The 16530-nt window shown below is 40.7% G+C and overlaps 1 protein-coding gene across 6 annotated transcripts in view; it reads right to left on the bottom strand.

Annotated features, from left to right (window-relative positions):
• LOC120371739 (glypican-5-like) overlaps nt 1–16530 on the bottom strand; it is a 627960-nt gene that overhangs the window by 133809 nt on the left and 477621 nt on the right. For 4 of the 6 annotated variants that reach the window (XR_005584553.1, XM_039487904.1, XM_039487903.1 and 1 more), the window contains one exon: nt 8400–8550. Coding sequence is in view for 5 of the 6 variants with exons in the window: in XM_039487904.1 (XP_039343838.1) it covers nt 8400–8550 (151 nt within the window). In the remaining variant the exon portion in view is untranslated. The other 2 variants (XM_039487907.1, XM_039487909.1) reach the window with 2 other exon arrangements.

The raw sequence follows: 16530 nt of genomic DNA, 5'->3' as shown, positions 1-16530 counted from the left end.
GTTTTGGGACCGGCTCTGTTCAATATCTTCATCAATGACTTAGATATTGGCATAGAAAGTATGCTTATTAAGTTTGCAGATGATACCAAACTGGGAGGGATTGCAACTGCTTTGGAAGATAAGGTCATAATTCAAAATGATCTGGACAAATTGGAGAAATGGGCTGAGGTAAACAGGATGAAGTTTAATAAAGACAAATGCAAAATGTTCCACTTAGGAGGGAACAATCAGTTTCACACATACAAAATGGGAAGTGACTGTCTAGGAAGGATTATGGCAGAAAGGGATCTAGGGGTTATAGTGGACCACAAGCTAAATATGAGTCAACAATGTGATGCTGTTGCAAAAAAAAGTAAACGTGATTCTGGGGTGTGTGTGTTGTGAGCAAGACACGATAAGTCATTCTTCTGCTCAGGGGCGGTTCCAGGCACCAGCACGCCAAGCACGTGCCTAGGGCGGCAAGCCACGGGGGGCGCTCTGCCGGTCGCCGCGAGGGCGGCAGGAAGGCTGCCTTCGGCAGCATGCCTGCGGAGGGTCCACTGGTCCCGCGGCTTCGGCGGACCTCCCGCAGGCTGCCACCAAATTCGTGGGACCGGGGACCTCCCGCAAGCAAGCCGCCAAAGGCAGCCTGCCTGCCGTGCTTGGGGTGGCAAAATACCTAGAGCCGCCCCTGCTTCCGCTCTACTCTGTGCTGGTTAGGCCTCAACTGGAGTATTGTGTCCAGTTCTGGGCACTGCATTTCAAGAAAGATGTGGAGAAATTAGAGAGGGTCCAGAGAAGAGCAACAAGAATGATTAAAGGTCTAGAGAACATGACCTATGAAGGAAAACTGAAAGAATTGGGTTTGTTTAGTTTGGAAAAGAGAAGACTGAGAGGGGACATGATAGCAGTTTTCAGGTATCTAAAAGGGTGTCATAAGGAGGAGGGAGAAAACTTGTTCACCTTAGCCTCTAAGGATAGAACAAGAAGCAATGGGCTTAAACTGCAGCAAGGGAGGTTTAGGTTGGACATTAGGAAAAAGTTCCTAACTGTCAGGGTGGTTAAACACTGGAATAAACTGCCTAGGGAGGTTGTAGAATCTCCATCTCTGGAGATATTTAAGGGTAGGTTAGATAAATGTCTATCAGGGATGGTCTAGACCAGGGGTCCCCAACGTGGTGCCCGCGGGCGCCAAGCATCTTTCAAAAGATTTTTATCTAATCAAATTTTAAACAGACAAAGTCTTCAAAATGATCTACCGTGATGTCTCTGATCACTGGTTATATAGGGTTATTCCAAATAGACAAACTCCAAGTGTCCTGACCTCAGTCTCCCCTGTGCTTACTTCACCCTTGTTCTACAGTGCATTTGAAGGTTTACACTGTAAATACCTGAGATCTTCTTACCTTTTATTTATTCCTAAACCCAGCTACAGTGAGCACAAATTTGCTGCAATTTATATTTATCTGATGAGATGGAAAATTAAACTTCATGAATTACCTTTGTGCCTTTTTGAACAAAGATGATGCCAAAGTTGTTTAACAGTAGTAGCTTTAGTCCTCTTTGGCTCAGCTCATCTATCCACTGTTATAACTAAAATTAGGAGAAAACTATGAGAGGACATGGTCACTCAATCAGCTGTAACATGGGATATTATTAGAGAAGAGGATCTAAATCACTCAGTAACTCAATTTATTTGGCCTGGCAACTATTCATGTCTCTCTTATTTGTCCAGATATGAAAGTGGCTATTATGGGGCAAACTCTGATCTCAGTTACACCATTGTAAATCCAAAGCAAATTAATCAGACACTATTACTTTCATTTCCCAGTGTCTCCAAATCCCTAGTTATGTGAATGTTAACAAAGGAAAAGGAGATAAGAATGTTCACCGCCATTCTCATGCTTTTCAGTATAAATCAGGCTCTTATGAATGTTTCCCTAATGACAACAAATTATCTTTATTATAACTTAGCAGACTTTAACATAGATTTCACAAATAGGCCTGGGGAAATCTTGTATGTGAAAATGATTTTTCATTAGAATTTTTAATTTCTCTTTTCCGTTCCTTTTCTCTGAATTGCTCTCTGATCATCTCCTGATGAACACCACTGAGATAATGAAGTTATAACAGTGTCAATCCAAAGTAACTGGAATCAGAATCTGATCTTCTGTATTTGTTTATTTCCCTCCATCTTGGCTAATTTTTTCACACTATTTTTAATGCATTTTTTTCTCTGCTCCTTCTTGTTCCTCCCCCTTCTCTCAAGTCTCTCCTAAGTAGAATACAGACTCAGTTGTGTTTGACCTTCAGACAAACATTTCAATACATGGTGTTAAAGGCCAACTGGTGGGCCCTGCTTATGCTGTAATTAGAAACAGGTAACCCTCTTCACCAACACACGAAGATGACAAAAATAAAAGTTTGAAACCAGTGAGCCTTCCTCAAAATAAATATAAAGTAGAGAATTAAATTGTTGTTTTTTGAACAGGATGAGCCACTTAGAATGGTATAACAATAAAGGAATTAGTGAGTGTAGTAAAAACTCAGTAGGAAACACAATATCTCATGTAATAAAGAATACCTAAAATAGATTTAAAAAGCCAGTAACATAGGGATGGTATGTAATGTAGAGGATTCAAAGGACAGGAGAACAGAAGAGCTTAGAAAATGCAATATTGACACCATCTGGGATAATCAGCAATGGAACTGAAGACATGTGGAGATGAGTATTTGATGTGTGGGCTGGCTGCCAGCAGATATTCCATCAATATTCTGAGATGATAATAATAATTACACAAATCAGTAGCTGTAGAATTACGTATTTAGATAAATACAAGTATAATGTGGTGAATGGGAATGAAGTATGATTAAGATGACAATTTGTACAGTACACTGATATTTAGAAAAGAGATAAACAAGGAGGATAAGGACATCATAAAGGACAAAAGGATCCTGATATGCAAAAGAAAATCTGATGATGAGAGAATTCATGTACAATGAGAAAAATACATTAACCTTCAACAGCTGTTGAGATCTGATACAAATCAGGCAGAAGTTAAAGAGAAAAAGCAAGTTCTTTTCTCTGCATTTAAAAAGAAAAGATGCTCTCAGGGGGAAAAACCTGCTCATGTGCCCTCAAGAGGAAATATATAACCAGATAAGCTACCTGGTTATAATACTTGGAGAGAGAGAGAGAGAGAGAGTGTGTTGGAGGGGAGAGAGCAAAGTGCCTACATTTAAACAGTCATGTAGGAAGCAAGGATTGGAATTACGTCACAAGATAATAACCCAACCTGAACGCTATAATGAAGTAAAATGCCAGATATCTTTAAGATGACAAGAAGAAATGTGACAACAGGCAGGATATACCACCAGGAGAAGAGAAGAAGAGAAGCATAGCAGTATCACAAGTAGTTAGTAAGAAAGAGTTGTGAAAGAAAATGGTTAGTATTGGATTGATAAATGTTTGTTAAAATCATTTATCTAAATAGACAGCCGGGTGAAAAAACTCATTGAACACTCTCTGTTCACTGTTGAAAGCCTGCTGACCATCCAGATATTGCAGCATTTGCTCACTTGTTCAAAGCTTGCTGTATCAGATACAATTTTAGCTTATTGATGAACATTTGTCATTCCTATGAGACAGCATTATTCAGGCTCTTCCTCCCCTTGCACTTCATGACCCCATCATTTTTGGGGTGGAGCTCCAGGGGTAGCAATTGATGGGGAAGCACAGTTCTGGAAGAGGGTCTGTGGGGTGCATACAGCTAGTGCAAAGGCACAATATGACTTCATTTCTGAGATCCAGTGTTTCAAGGCTTTTTGGGAGGTGGAAGTGAGCACCTAGCTTGTTCTGTTTGGGACCGGCATTCCCAGGCCCTGATGTGGGTTATTTCCATGCAGGGACCAATCTGACCCAAAGGCTCCAATGTGCAGGTACTGAGCAGGTTAGTCTTATTTCATGGGTAATAAGCTGATGAATACCCTGACTAGAGTTTATATGCTCCTGTAAGACTCAATTGTGAGCTTGCTCATATTCCTATTTAGGGGAGTGAGAGGGTCTCCTTATGTCCCCTCAGTGCTCTGCATGGGCTACCTGCATTGCCAGACCCTGCACAAACAGGGGAGAGCAACCACCACCAGCTGTTACTCCCCATCCATGCAGGTGTGCAGAGACTAGGTGGAGCCTTGGCTGACTGATCCCCAGAATGTGCTGGCCAGCACAGCTCCACTAGCACAAGGACAAACACATTTTTCTTTCTCCCCAAAGTAAGGGAAAAGAAGAACCAGACTGCGACTTGCACAGTCACTCTTGTGTCCCTTACTTGGGCTGGATTGCCAGGGGCCAATCCAGCCTCTGATATGCACTTTTGTGACTCAGCTCTGCAAGGTGCCAAGGACTCTCCCCAACGCAGCAAAGCATTTAAAGATGTGCGAACTACAAGCTTATGAGTAGTTGTATTGAAATCAATAGGACTACTCACATGCTTAAAGCTAAGCAGGTCCCTCACTGCTTAGTGACTGGACTGGGGACAGAGTGCCGAACACCTGTCGGATGGATGTTAGTTCACACCTAAACCTAGAAACCGACATGATCTGAATGGTCTCATACCTGACAGTAAGTTTTCCCCTCCCTATTAGACATTTACATGGCTTACTTTCTTCTTTCTAATTCTTTCTTTACAAAGCCTTGGTCACAAACGATCAATAGGCATTGTCTTTAAAGTGTCAGTACATGCCAACAGTTACTATATGGCGCTATCTGAGTCACAGTGCTATTTCCACAGCATTCCCCTACACTTGGAATGTGAGATACCTGTGATAAGTGGTAACAGTTGGAAAATATTAACTTTTTAATGGCTTTCATCATTGTGACCCTGCACCAGTAAGGAAGGGGTTAAGCAGCTGCTGTGGACCCAGGCAGCCCTACCCCACCCACTTGAAAAGCATGCATGGCTTGGAGGAAGAGTCCAAAAGACAAACAGGCCAATGTGGCTTGGCAGCAGACAATGGAGATGAACTGATCTGCACCCCGAGCTCCGGAGTCCTGGCTGTCGTGATGTTGCCAAACCCACAGAGAAGAGACTGGTGATTCTCAGAAGGTCTGAGGCTTTCTTTGATTCCAGCTATTTAATGTCTTTACTTTTCCTGTTGGGGAAGAGGGTCTGGTAGGAAGTGTTCCAGGGAGGCAGCAGTGCGGCACTTTGGTGGATTGGAACCCAATGGAGAGGGTGGGATCAGGTTTCCCTACTAATCCTTAGGAGGTGCTGAAGGCAGAAGCCTACCCCTGATACTGGGAGTCTAGAGGAGAGAAGGCCCTGAAGACAGAAGGTTCAAGATCCTGAGACCTCAATCTAGGCGGAGACTCAGAGACCCCTTGCCTAACCCAAAGGGCTACCCTGTTGCTGGACTTTTTATATACCCTAAAAGGGGTGGGCATAACCACAGGACCTGCTCAGAGGGCTGAGTCACAGAAGAGGCAGGACACCGCAGGATCAAAGCAGCTGTTAATATGCGGTGACAGGAAAGAGAGAACCTCCCACACCCTGCCTGATCCCTAGGTGGCATCTGTGGTCAGTGATCACCTTCATAATCATATATAATTCTTCAGAACTTATTTATCTCAGTGGTATGAAATCATCTGAGTAAGCACATGTGGTACGGGCTATATAATTAAGTACAGTATGCTTAAATGTATAAGTAGTGGTCTTGACTATGAAAGGCTTATATGCAACTGCCAAAAACAAAACACAAGACTACATAATACTGTATTCAGGTACAAATCTTAATGGAAGAGATGAAGGGAACTGGTGAATTTAACTGATATTCAGAAAAGATTCTAGATAGCTGGAAAATGGCAAACAAAACTTCAAGATTTGAAAAATGTGGACAGACTACTGTGAAATATATTGATATTGGTTGTGGGTAAAAGCTTGAGGAGCTGTGTATGAATATTTGAGTGCAGAGTTGGAATATACAAGCATGGGATCAGATCCTCAGCTAGTGTAAATCAAAATCAATATAAATACACTGATTTAAACCAGATCAGGATCTGGTCTCTAACGCTCTTTCTAGAGAAAGTGGAAACTGGGGAAGATAACGACTTTTGGTCAGGAAGACTTTTAATAGGCCTACAGTTAAATATGTTGAAGCAGGTAATCTAGATGCTGGCAAAATCCATCTGCTTTGGAGATTTATTGTTTTTGTTGGGAGGAAGGTAGCGAAGGATGTTTCAATAATATTGAAAAAAATAGTTGTAAGTAATCATAGAATCACAGAATCATAGAATATCAGGGTTGGAAGGGACCTCAGGAGGTCATCTAGTCCAACCCCCTGCTGAGAACAGTCCATACATTATGCTTCACAGCAGCAATGCTTCTCAATCCACAGAGCGTGACTGTAAGCACGTTTGTAAATTATTTTCATATCGATTTTAATAAATGATGACAATTTTAGTGTACTGTGCTGGATTCTGGTTTCATCATTTCAGAGTCAGATATTTAGCCATGTCCTCTTTAGGGAGACTTCTGCATAGTCCTGGTGTTAAAATCATCATCATTATTATTATTGCTCTGCCAAAGACGTTTACCCTTTGAAAGCCTTTTTATTACATTTAATCACATGCAACAACATTCACGGAGCCTGATACTTTAGAGTTGTCATTTAAGGCCTGATCCAAAGCCCACTGAAGTCAATAGAAAGATCCTCATTGAGTTCAGTGGGCTTTGGATCAGACTCCTATTCAGTGCTTAGCCACTAGTTTCAGAAGTTCTCACTTCAAGTGCGCTAAATTTCTTGCATTGCATATCTACAAAGCAATAATCTGAGCACTCTTGGTAGATCTCAAATTGTGTAATGTAACTTTGCAATTAAAAAGCACCATAGTTTACAGACACATACCAAGAAGAAATTAAATGAAACTGAAGTGTTTTTATATTTTAACATTCTACTAAAGCAAAGGCATTTTGTAATTAGACTAATCTCATTTTATCTCTTAATTGCGTCTAGATATGCCAAACAAATTTACTGCTAGTAACCTGCATACAATATAATATATTAATTATAAAACACTATTACAATTTTCACAAGAAGGAATAGCTACTCTTACTGTTCTGAATCCAAAGCATTTGGTCAAATTAATTGTAATTATATTTTTAGTTGATATAATCCCAGCTAAATCAATGGAAGAGCTAATTATGCAAATGTAATTCTTTTTAATCCACAACCATCTCATCATAAATAATTTTATTTCAACCGATTGCAAAAAAGGAGGAGGCATTATGTTGCTTCCTTATTTCACATTACTAAAGTTAACAATAAAACAAATTTCAAAAGCTTCTATTTTTTCTTTTTTGAAATCTAACTACAAAAGAGCCATTGTATATTTTGGCAGTATAGTACTACAATATATAAATTGTTTAATTATCAGTTGAAAATGATTTAGCACCTGGCTATTGTTTATAATGTACCACATGAAGACAAAAAACATATTACTTAAAACTTTCATCACTGTAATCTCCTGCGTCTGGGGCATCTAGAAGAAGTCTTTTCACAAGTCAGATACAATACACAAACAATGAAATATTAATTGATGAGCACATAATTTTTAATTGATAACGTATTCATCTATGATTCCCTACCTTTGTTTATACAATGGTTGTGAGAAGAATGTGGAAAATCTCTAAATGTATTTGTTATTCAAAATTATTTCTGATTTTCATAAACACACTTTTCTCCACATCTGAATAGCTCACAAACATTTGTTGGAAATAGGGCTGGCTAAAAGCAGCAATTTTTGTATCAGGAAAAATGTCAAGGTTTTGAAATTTATTTCCATTCTGACAAACAAAAATGAGACCTTTTGAAATTTCTTTATGAAAAGACATGAGAAACACACACAGACACAACCAACCCACCAGAGCAAGGACTTGAATCTGGGTCTTCTACATCTCAGGTGAGTTTTCTAAATGCTAGGTTATTGACTTTTCTGAGGTCTCTCGTCTCCCCTCCAGCTCCCTCTCCAGGCATGAAAACCCTTATTTTGTCAAAATCAATATATTTCTGCTAAAGGTTTCAGTTTCCACAGAAAAAAAAGTTGACATTTTTTCAACCTGCTGCAGTTGCAAATGTTCGGTATTTCAACTTTGCAAGTTATGTTGTTTTGGTTAGTTGCCTAATGCCTCTTCTTTTTTAAAAAAAACTCATCACCAACACAATGCAAATTTCAGATTTACAATCCAATATGGAATTTTGAAATTCACTTTCAGCAAATATTTGAGATACAAGTTTAAATTCACTTTCCACAAGCATCATGTTTTCTTTTACCCATGTTCATGGAAAGGCTCCAAAACACTACTCAGCTGAAACCTGCTTTAAAATGTGAATCAATATTCAGAGAACATTTCCCCTGCATTTACCTGTTGTGTGAATTCTGTCACCAGATCCTTGACATCCATCCTCATCGTCACAGTCCCCGCTTGATTCCATTGCTTCACTTTTCCCGCCCCCACTGCCACTTTCCCTTGAAGCCCATCGTTCCAACTTCAATTTTGTCTTCTCTGTATCCAGCTAAAAGACAAGAAAACAAGTCACAATGAAATGTAGTGTCTTCAAACAATTCAAGATGCAAGTGACAAAGAGCCTGATTCTAGGGGGCCTAGGACCCTTGGTTCTTAAATACTGTGGGTCTGATCCTGCTGTTCAAAATGTTATATTTCACCATACAGTTAGTGCAATGTTTTGGGTTATTTTCATATGAAGTCAACAGTAAAGCTTCCTGGATTGGGGAGGGGGGGAGGGTGTCATCAGAGAGGTGTTTCAGGTATACATGAGGGCCCTAGTATCTTACAGGATCAGGCCTTAAGGTAGGATTTTTAGGGCATTGAGCAGTTGACAAGATCAGGTCCAAAGCCTGTGCAGACTGCAAGTTGTGCATTTCACTTTAACTTGAATCAGCAAAACATTTGACTGAAACAAATTTCTTGTAATTACTATAGAATAAGAACAAGCTGTTTCTGGAGTCATTCTGAATTCACGGCATTAGCTCACGCTAGCTGAAGTACTGTATTTGCTATGAAACAAATCTCTTTTGAGGTTTATATGCCATCCTCATTTTTTGTGTGCAGTGGTTGATGGTGAGCTGTCATACTTTACAATGTAAGAAACACAAATGTGTCATCACAGAGGTCTAGACCACCATTAAAACTTGTTTTCAATGGCAGACTAAGTGGCCAGCTCTTCTCCCTGTTTGGGGGTGGGCTTTTTCACTGGCAGTTAGAGGGGAAGAAGGTTATAGCTGATGCTGTGTATGTCATTCTGGTTATGCTGGAAAAGCTCTGACAATAAGGAAGTTTGGCAGCATTTCCTAAACTTGGCCACTCTGGATTTCTCTAATCTCCTCTTGGAAGTTAGTTAATTCCATGGTGGGGTCCCCTCAACTGAGAATGCCTTGTCCTTAGCGCTCACATACATCATTCTGGGCTGTGGTTTTGGCAGTTTGAAGATGGAACAGCTAATAGAGCTGGGATCTGATCCGATATATTTACAGCTTTGAAGATCAGGACAGATCAATCTGGCAGTGGAAATGGAGTGAGAGCCATCCGAGAAACTGGAGCTCAGGCCTGATACACTAACGGAGACCTAAATGGCAGAAGAGGCAGGCAGCAGCATTTTGCACCACCAGGAATCCTTGAATTGCTTTCACATTCCTCTTCAAATACAGTGGAGCTTCCATAATAATGCAGTCTGGAGATGACAAATGCATGTCTCACTGTGCCTAGGGGTCCTGTTCTAGTGAACAATAGTTGCTACCTCGTACTGGGGAGAACCTGGCTAATTTACCCTTTACCTGAAATTGTCTGTTTTGGTCATTCAGAAGATGCACACATCACTGCACTGCAGTGGGAAGATGAGCTTGTGAGGGAGAGGAATATGGATTTTAGTTGGGAAAGGCATTGAACACTGTCCAGTTGTTGGTTTTTTTTTTTTTTTTAACAAGCTGCCTGGTGTTGAGCATCATTATTCACAGGCTGAAAGCCTGAAGTCATGGTGAAGTAAGAGAGCAAATATTTTTAGCAAAAGTAAAAAATAAATTTGTGTACGTGGAGGAAAGGATTACTCAGTTACTTCATAGATTTATTGTGTCCTAACTGTCTTGGAGGAGACTCATTCATTCTTCGTTATAATCCTTCAGAATGAAAAGAAATGGCTAAGTGGTGAACAGAACAGATGCAAAATTTAATAAAGGCTTTTAATGATTGTTTGCCAGTCAAGGCAGAAATGTTTACTGCCTGTTAAGGTAATAACTCTTTTTCAAATTGATTTCATTCAGCACTCATGACTCAAAAGTGAATAACCAAACGATGTGTGTTCAGCTGTCTTGGAAAAGGCCAGAGAAATGAGCTCTGTGTTGAAACATGGGTGCACCGCAGCATTTCCCAGACTGCTGAATGCTATGTCCTGCCTCCCCTTCAGGAAAACAGCTCAATGGCAACTTATATACACATCTACTAGCCCTTTCCCCCACATTCTGCAGTTCCTCCCCCAAACCTCCTCTTTCCTAAAGTCTTTCCCAGCAAAGACTTCTACACCTACAGTATCTCCCAGCTGGTGTAGCAAGGACCCCAGCCAAGTCTCTTTTTCCTTTGGCTGAAGAAGCTCCCTCTTATAGTAAGCCCCGCCTCTGGGCTGTTGCCATGTGACCATTGGTCCCCTGACCCAGTGCCTTGAAACAGGGCACTAGGAAACATGCATATACCCAAGGACATTTAATGGCCCTGGCCCCCTACCTATCAATTGCATGTCCCATGCTTTGGGAAATCATAGAAATATAAGATTGGAAGGGACTTTGAGAGGTCATTAGTCCAGCCCCGAATGGTAAAGCAGGACCAAATAAACCTAGACCATCCCTGGCAGGTGTTTGTCCAGTCGGTTCTTAAAAACCTCCAATGATGAGGATTCCACAGACTCCCTTAGAAGCCTATTCCAGAGCTTGACTAGCTTATACATATTTTTCCCCATAATATCTAACCTAAATCTCTTTGCTGCAAATTAAATCCATTACTTCTTGTCCTACCTTCAGTGGGCACAGAGACATCAACCTCTGTGTAACAGCCCTTAATATATTTGAAGCTTGTTACCAGGTCCCCCCCCGCCCCCAGTCTTCTCTCTCAAGACTACACATGCCCAGTTTTTTTAAAATTTTTCCTCATATGTCAGGTTTTCCAAGCCTTTATCATTTGTGTTGCTCTCCTCTGGATTCTCTCCAATTTGTCCACCTCTTTCTTAAAGAGTGGCACACAAAGCTGGACATTATACTCCAACTGAGGCCTCACCAGTGTCAAGTACAGCAGAACAATTATGTCACTAGTGTCAAGTGGAGTGGAACAATTACACTTCTGTTAATACACCCTACAATGACATTAGCCTTTTGTGCAACTGCATTATATTGTTGGCTCATGTTCAATTTATGATCTACCATAACCGCAGATCCTCTTCAGCAGGACTACTGCCTAGCCAGTTATTCCCCATGTTGAGGTTGAGCAATTGTTTTTTCTTTTCAACAATTCAGTAAAGACAAATACAAAGTACAATATTTATCTTGTTGATTTCAGACCAATTCTCCAATTTATCAAGGTCTTCTTGAATTCTAACATGGGTATAATAGGCCAGGGGAGGCTAAGCCTCCCCAAACAGCCGCCGACCCACCACCTTTGAGAGTGTGGAGGGTACACCTAGGCCATGGCCCCACTCACACTCTTCTCCCGTGGCCCCGTCTGCAGCAGAGGAGAGGAGCGAGTGACAGTGGCAGGCAGGGGGGCTGAGTGGGGAGAGGGCTGAGTGGGAACAGGACCTGTGGTGGAGTAGATGTGGGACCTGGGGCAGAGCATGGGTGGGGCCTAAGGGGGAGGAGGCTGAGAGGGGTGGGGCCACAGTCCGGGTGCCGGGGGAGCTTCCATCGCTCGCACCAGCCTCCCCAAATGCCAGAGCCACACGCTGCCAATGAATTCTAAGTCTGTCTTCCAAAGTGCTTATAACCCCTCTCATCCTGATATCATCCACAAATATTATAAAAATACTCTCCTCACTCCATTATCCAAGTCATTAATGAAAATATTGAATATTACTGGACTATGGTTGGTGTACTGGCGCAGTTAACTAAAATTAAGAATAGGTTTAACGTGTACAGCAGTAGCAACTTTAATTACTCCCGAAATACTTATTGCATAATAAAGACTCAGATTATCTCCCCCAGATGCATGCATGTAGGGCCTCTTCTGCATGCAGGTCTCTCCTACTGCAAAGAAGTGGTCTTAGCTGCTTCTGCAGTGCCAGTTCTATCTCCTTCAGAGGTTTGAGAATATGCAAAGAGAAATGGAAGGAGGCAGAGTCTGGGGGGAACTGGCAGGCTGGGATGGGGGTGGCAGTAGACATTATCCTCCTTGTGGATCTTATGCAAAAAGGATTATACAGTCTTATTATCTTTTTGTGTGTTTTTGTAGGTCCTGGAGCCAGCCAGGTCAGGGATGGTCACTTGTGCTTTGTTCCAATGGGGCTGTGCTACCAGGCTGTGAGAGAAGCTTCCACTAGGGGCTACAGCTAATATGAAGGACCAAGGCTTTTGCCCTGATGGTCCTGACATGCAATGGAGCCCGATGAATCCTGCAAATTTGGAGGCACAAACTCTTATGTTTTTTTCTATGGACAAACAGAGAGAGAACTTCTCCAAATGGATGCTCTGCCATGGAAAAGACTGATCTGGATCAATAACTGGCATTTATTTCACACTTTCAACAAAAAAGTTCAGTGAGGTGTAACTTTACTGACTGTACTAGCTATCTATCAATACACTTGCAGATCAATTCATTCATCACAGAAACCCAACCATTGCCACCTCTGGCCACTTAAACAGTGAACAGGAGCCCTGCACTGTAGTTAGTATCAGAAGAGAAGAATGCAGTACCTTATCCAACTGAAACAGCAGAACTGTATTTTTGGTAGAAGAAATGCAATAACCCCTTTAGATTTGTGCCAGGGCACTGGAGCTAATATCTCTACCCTTGTAGAAAATGTCATGGGAGTTTTAACAGGAGCATAGGACTTTAGGACTTCAATTTTTTCACCCAAAAGATAGCACTTCCAAAAGCATAGTGCTCTCTAAGGGCTAGTCTACACTTACGAGCCGGGTCGACCCGGTGAGTTCGACTTCTTGGAGTTTGAACTATCGCGTCTAATCTGGACGCAATAGTTCGAACTCCGGAAGCGATAGTTCGAACTCCGGTACTCCACCACTGCAAAAGGTGGTGGCGGAGTCAACCTTGGAGCCGCGGACTTCGATTCCACGGCGTCTGGACGGGTGAGTAGTTAGAACTAGGGTACTTCGAATTCAGCTACGCTATTCACGTAGCTGAATTTGCGTACCCTAGTTCGACCCCGCTTCTTAGTGTGGACCAGCCCTAATAGTATGCTGGGCCACTGGTTTGGTACTGACTTAATTAATAGACCAAAGCTGTAATGAACAGCTCCAGTCCTGCTTGCTTTATGAGAATTGACAGACTGACCACCAGCAGGTAGGTACAAATATCCATATTATATCTTTTGTTCATTAAAAGGCAACATAAGGCCTAATCCAAAACTCCTTGACATTAATGGGAGTCTTTCCACTGACTGAAGTAGGCTTTGGATGAAGCCCATAGTCCTCTAAAGAGTGTAGAGAACATACACAAAATTCCTGAATAGATTGCTTTGCATTTGATTTAGCTGAAATGTGTGTAAAATCACATGTAACCAGATAGCTCTGAATTAAATACACTGCTGACAAGGTGCACGCATATCGTTTATTCCAGCAAACGTCTGGAGTATATTATATGCAGGAAATGTGGTTCACCATGCTTGTTCCAAATACTATGTGACACATAGGGCCCAAATCTCCCACTATGGGCCAAACCTTAATTCATTCTCTTGATCTTTGACTATAGGGCACGGTTGAATACAAATTTACTCTCATATACTTTTTGTACAACAGCAGCATTGCCAGTTGAGCATCAATTTTGTGAATGCCCCGCCAGATTAATTAATTAATAGCTGTATAGCTCCTTGAGATACTATTCTGTAAAAGTGCAACTATTGTATCTGAGCTAAGAATTCAGTGAAATAGAATAACGAGGGTTCATTTTATCAGAAAATAGGGGTTTTTTTACATTATATTTTGCACCAAACTTTCAAGTTTATCAGACCAGTGAACATTGCAATGGAAAAGCTACGAGGATACCATATGGATACCATAGGATTAAGTCTCCTAAAAGTGAGTGCTTGGAATATTCAAAGATGACTCCTATATGCTAATTGTTTCCCAAGTGGTCTGTTAGTTTCCTCTATGATGTACTTCAGTATGAATATTTTTATATTCCAAAAAGATGGCCATTGCTATGAACTGAATAACTTGACAGTAGTCCACCTGTTAGTCAATTACAAAGAGTATGAGTTGAAACATCTCTCACTTGCAATGTTTTCATAGACATCAAGACAGACATGAGATATGCATCATTTAGTAACTGAAGGCAAAACACAATCCTTTCTAAAGAGGCTGACAAACAATTTTCTTTCAAAACTGCTCTGATGAAATACGTATTATTATCTTCAGAGACAATGGATTTTGCACAAACAATGTAAAAAAGCCTACTCTGGAAAATAAAGTCACAAATGACTCAATCCTTCCTGTTAGAATATAAGTATTTTTTCTCAGCCTGCTCAGTGTTTCATTAAAAAAAGTCCTTTCTAAACGCTTATTAGGTCAGAAATGACTACAGCAGAATGAAACAATACTCTGCTTCCTTAGCCAATTGTCTGTATTTTTTCATAAGAACTGACAAAATTAGTGCTGTACATAAAGGGCTGGATTTTACTGGTGCCTGGTGACTCAGCAGATGCTCAGTCAATTCACAAAACAATAGGAACCTAAGAAATTTTAGGACATAACAGCCACATATACTTATTCTAAGTGCGCCCTTTCCTTTGAGATGACATTTATAGTCAATTTCCCTCTATATGTGCACTTAATCCACTCTTAAAACTGTTTGCTTTTGTTTCTGCCCTTCACATTTACTCCGTGTGGTCCTTTTCTTTCTTTCGGCATAAAGAAGCAAAACTCTTCTTTTTCTTCAATCTCTTGTCAGGCATTTTCTTCAGTCAGCTTCCCTCATGCCTGTATTTCACACTAACTCCAAAGGGCTTGTTGCATTTCCCTTCTCTAGTCCCTTCAGAGATGAGAATACCTCAATAAGGGGCCTTCATGTTCATTTTTACCTAAAGAATAAAAATGTATAACTTTTTTGAACAACAGAGATTCCTAAGTACCATTCTGGTTTCCTTCTGCTCTATTTACCCAATTCCTTACAATAACCCTGGCAAAGCAAATCTGGTTTCACCTATATGATACTATACTAATCTAGTCAAATTGTTATGCATACTTCATGAAATTTGGTTGAGAACATTCAGTGGTTTTAGAATTTCATTCATGTCTTCTCCCCACTCACCACAAAGCCCTTCTGCTTAGTGTTTTGACCACTGTGAGAGTTGATATCCTTTTCTTAGGTTTTATCCCAGTCTAATCACCTTCATTTATTTATGGCGAATTTTGTAAGTCACTTCTCTGCCAGTGTTCCTAGTTCATGCAAGTAATTTTCCATTTTGATGCCTGTTCCTTTCTACTTAACTTTTTCCCACTAGTTTTGTTTCATCAGCAAATTTCATCAAATGTTCCCTCTTCTAGGCAATTTAGGATGATAAATGTGAACAAAACTGGTTCTAGTGCTGATCTTTGTGGACTCCATTATTCACCTCAATTCACCCTGAATTGCTCCACTTACAAGTTGACCTGAGTCTTCAATAATGAACCCAATTCTTTATCTATTCAAGCATCTTTAGACTTAGATTTTCAGAAAGCTTTTGATAAAATCTGTCACCAAAGGCTCATAAGCAAAGTAAGCAGTAATGAGATAAGAGGAAAGGTCCTCTCATGGATTAGTAACTGGTTAAAAGATAGGAAACAAAGGGTAGGAATAAATGGTCAGTTTCAGAATGGAAAGAGGTAAATAGTGGTGTCCTCCAGGGGTCTGTACTGGGCCAGGTCCTATTTAACATAGTCATAAATGATCTGGAAAAAGGGGTGAAGAGTGAGGTGGCAAAATTTGCAGATAATACAAAACCACTCAAGATAGTTAAGTCCCAGGCTGACTGCGAAGAGCTACAAACGGATCTCTCAAAACTGGGTGACTGGGCAACAAAATGGCAAATGAAATTCAACGTTGATAAATGCAAAGCAATGCACATTGGAAAACATAATCCCAATGATACATATCAAATGATAAGGTCTAACTTAGCTGTTACCACTCAAGAAAGAGATCTTGGAGTCATTGAGGATAGTTCTCTGAAAACATCCACTCAATGTGCAGCGGCAATAAAAAAAAACAACCAAAAACTGAACAGAATGTTGGGAATCATTAAAAAGGGGATAGATAATAAGACACAAAAGATCATATTATCTCTATA

The sequence above is a fragment of the Mauremys reevesii genome, linkage group 9, assembly GCF_016161935.1.
Source record: "Mauremys reevesii isolate NIE-2019 linkage group 9, ASM1616193v1, whole genome shotgun sequence".
NCBI classification, from domain to species: domain Eukaryota; kingdom Metazoa; phylum Chordata; order Testudines; family Geoemydidae; genus Mauremys; species Mauremys reevesii.
Note: the sequence above shows the minus strand (reverse complement) of the source record. Positions and strands in the feature narration are given on the sequence as shown.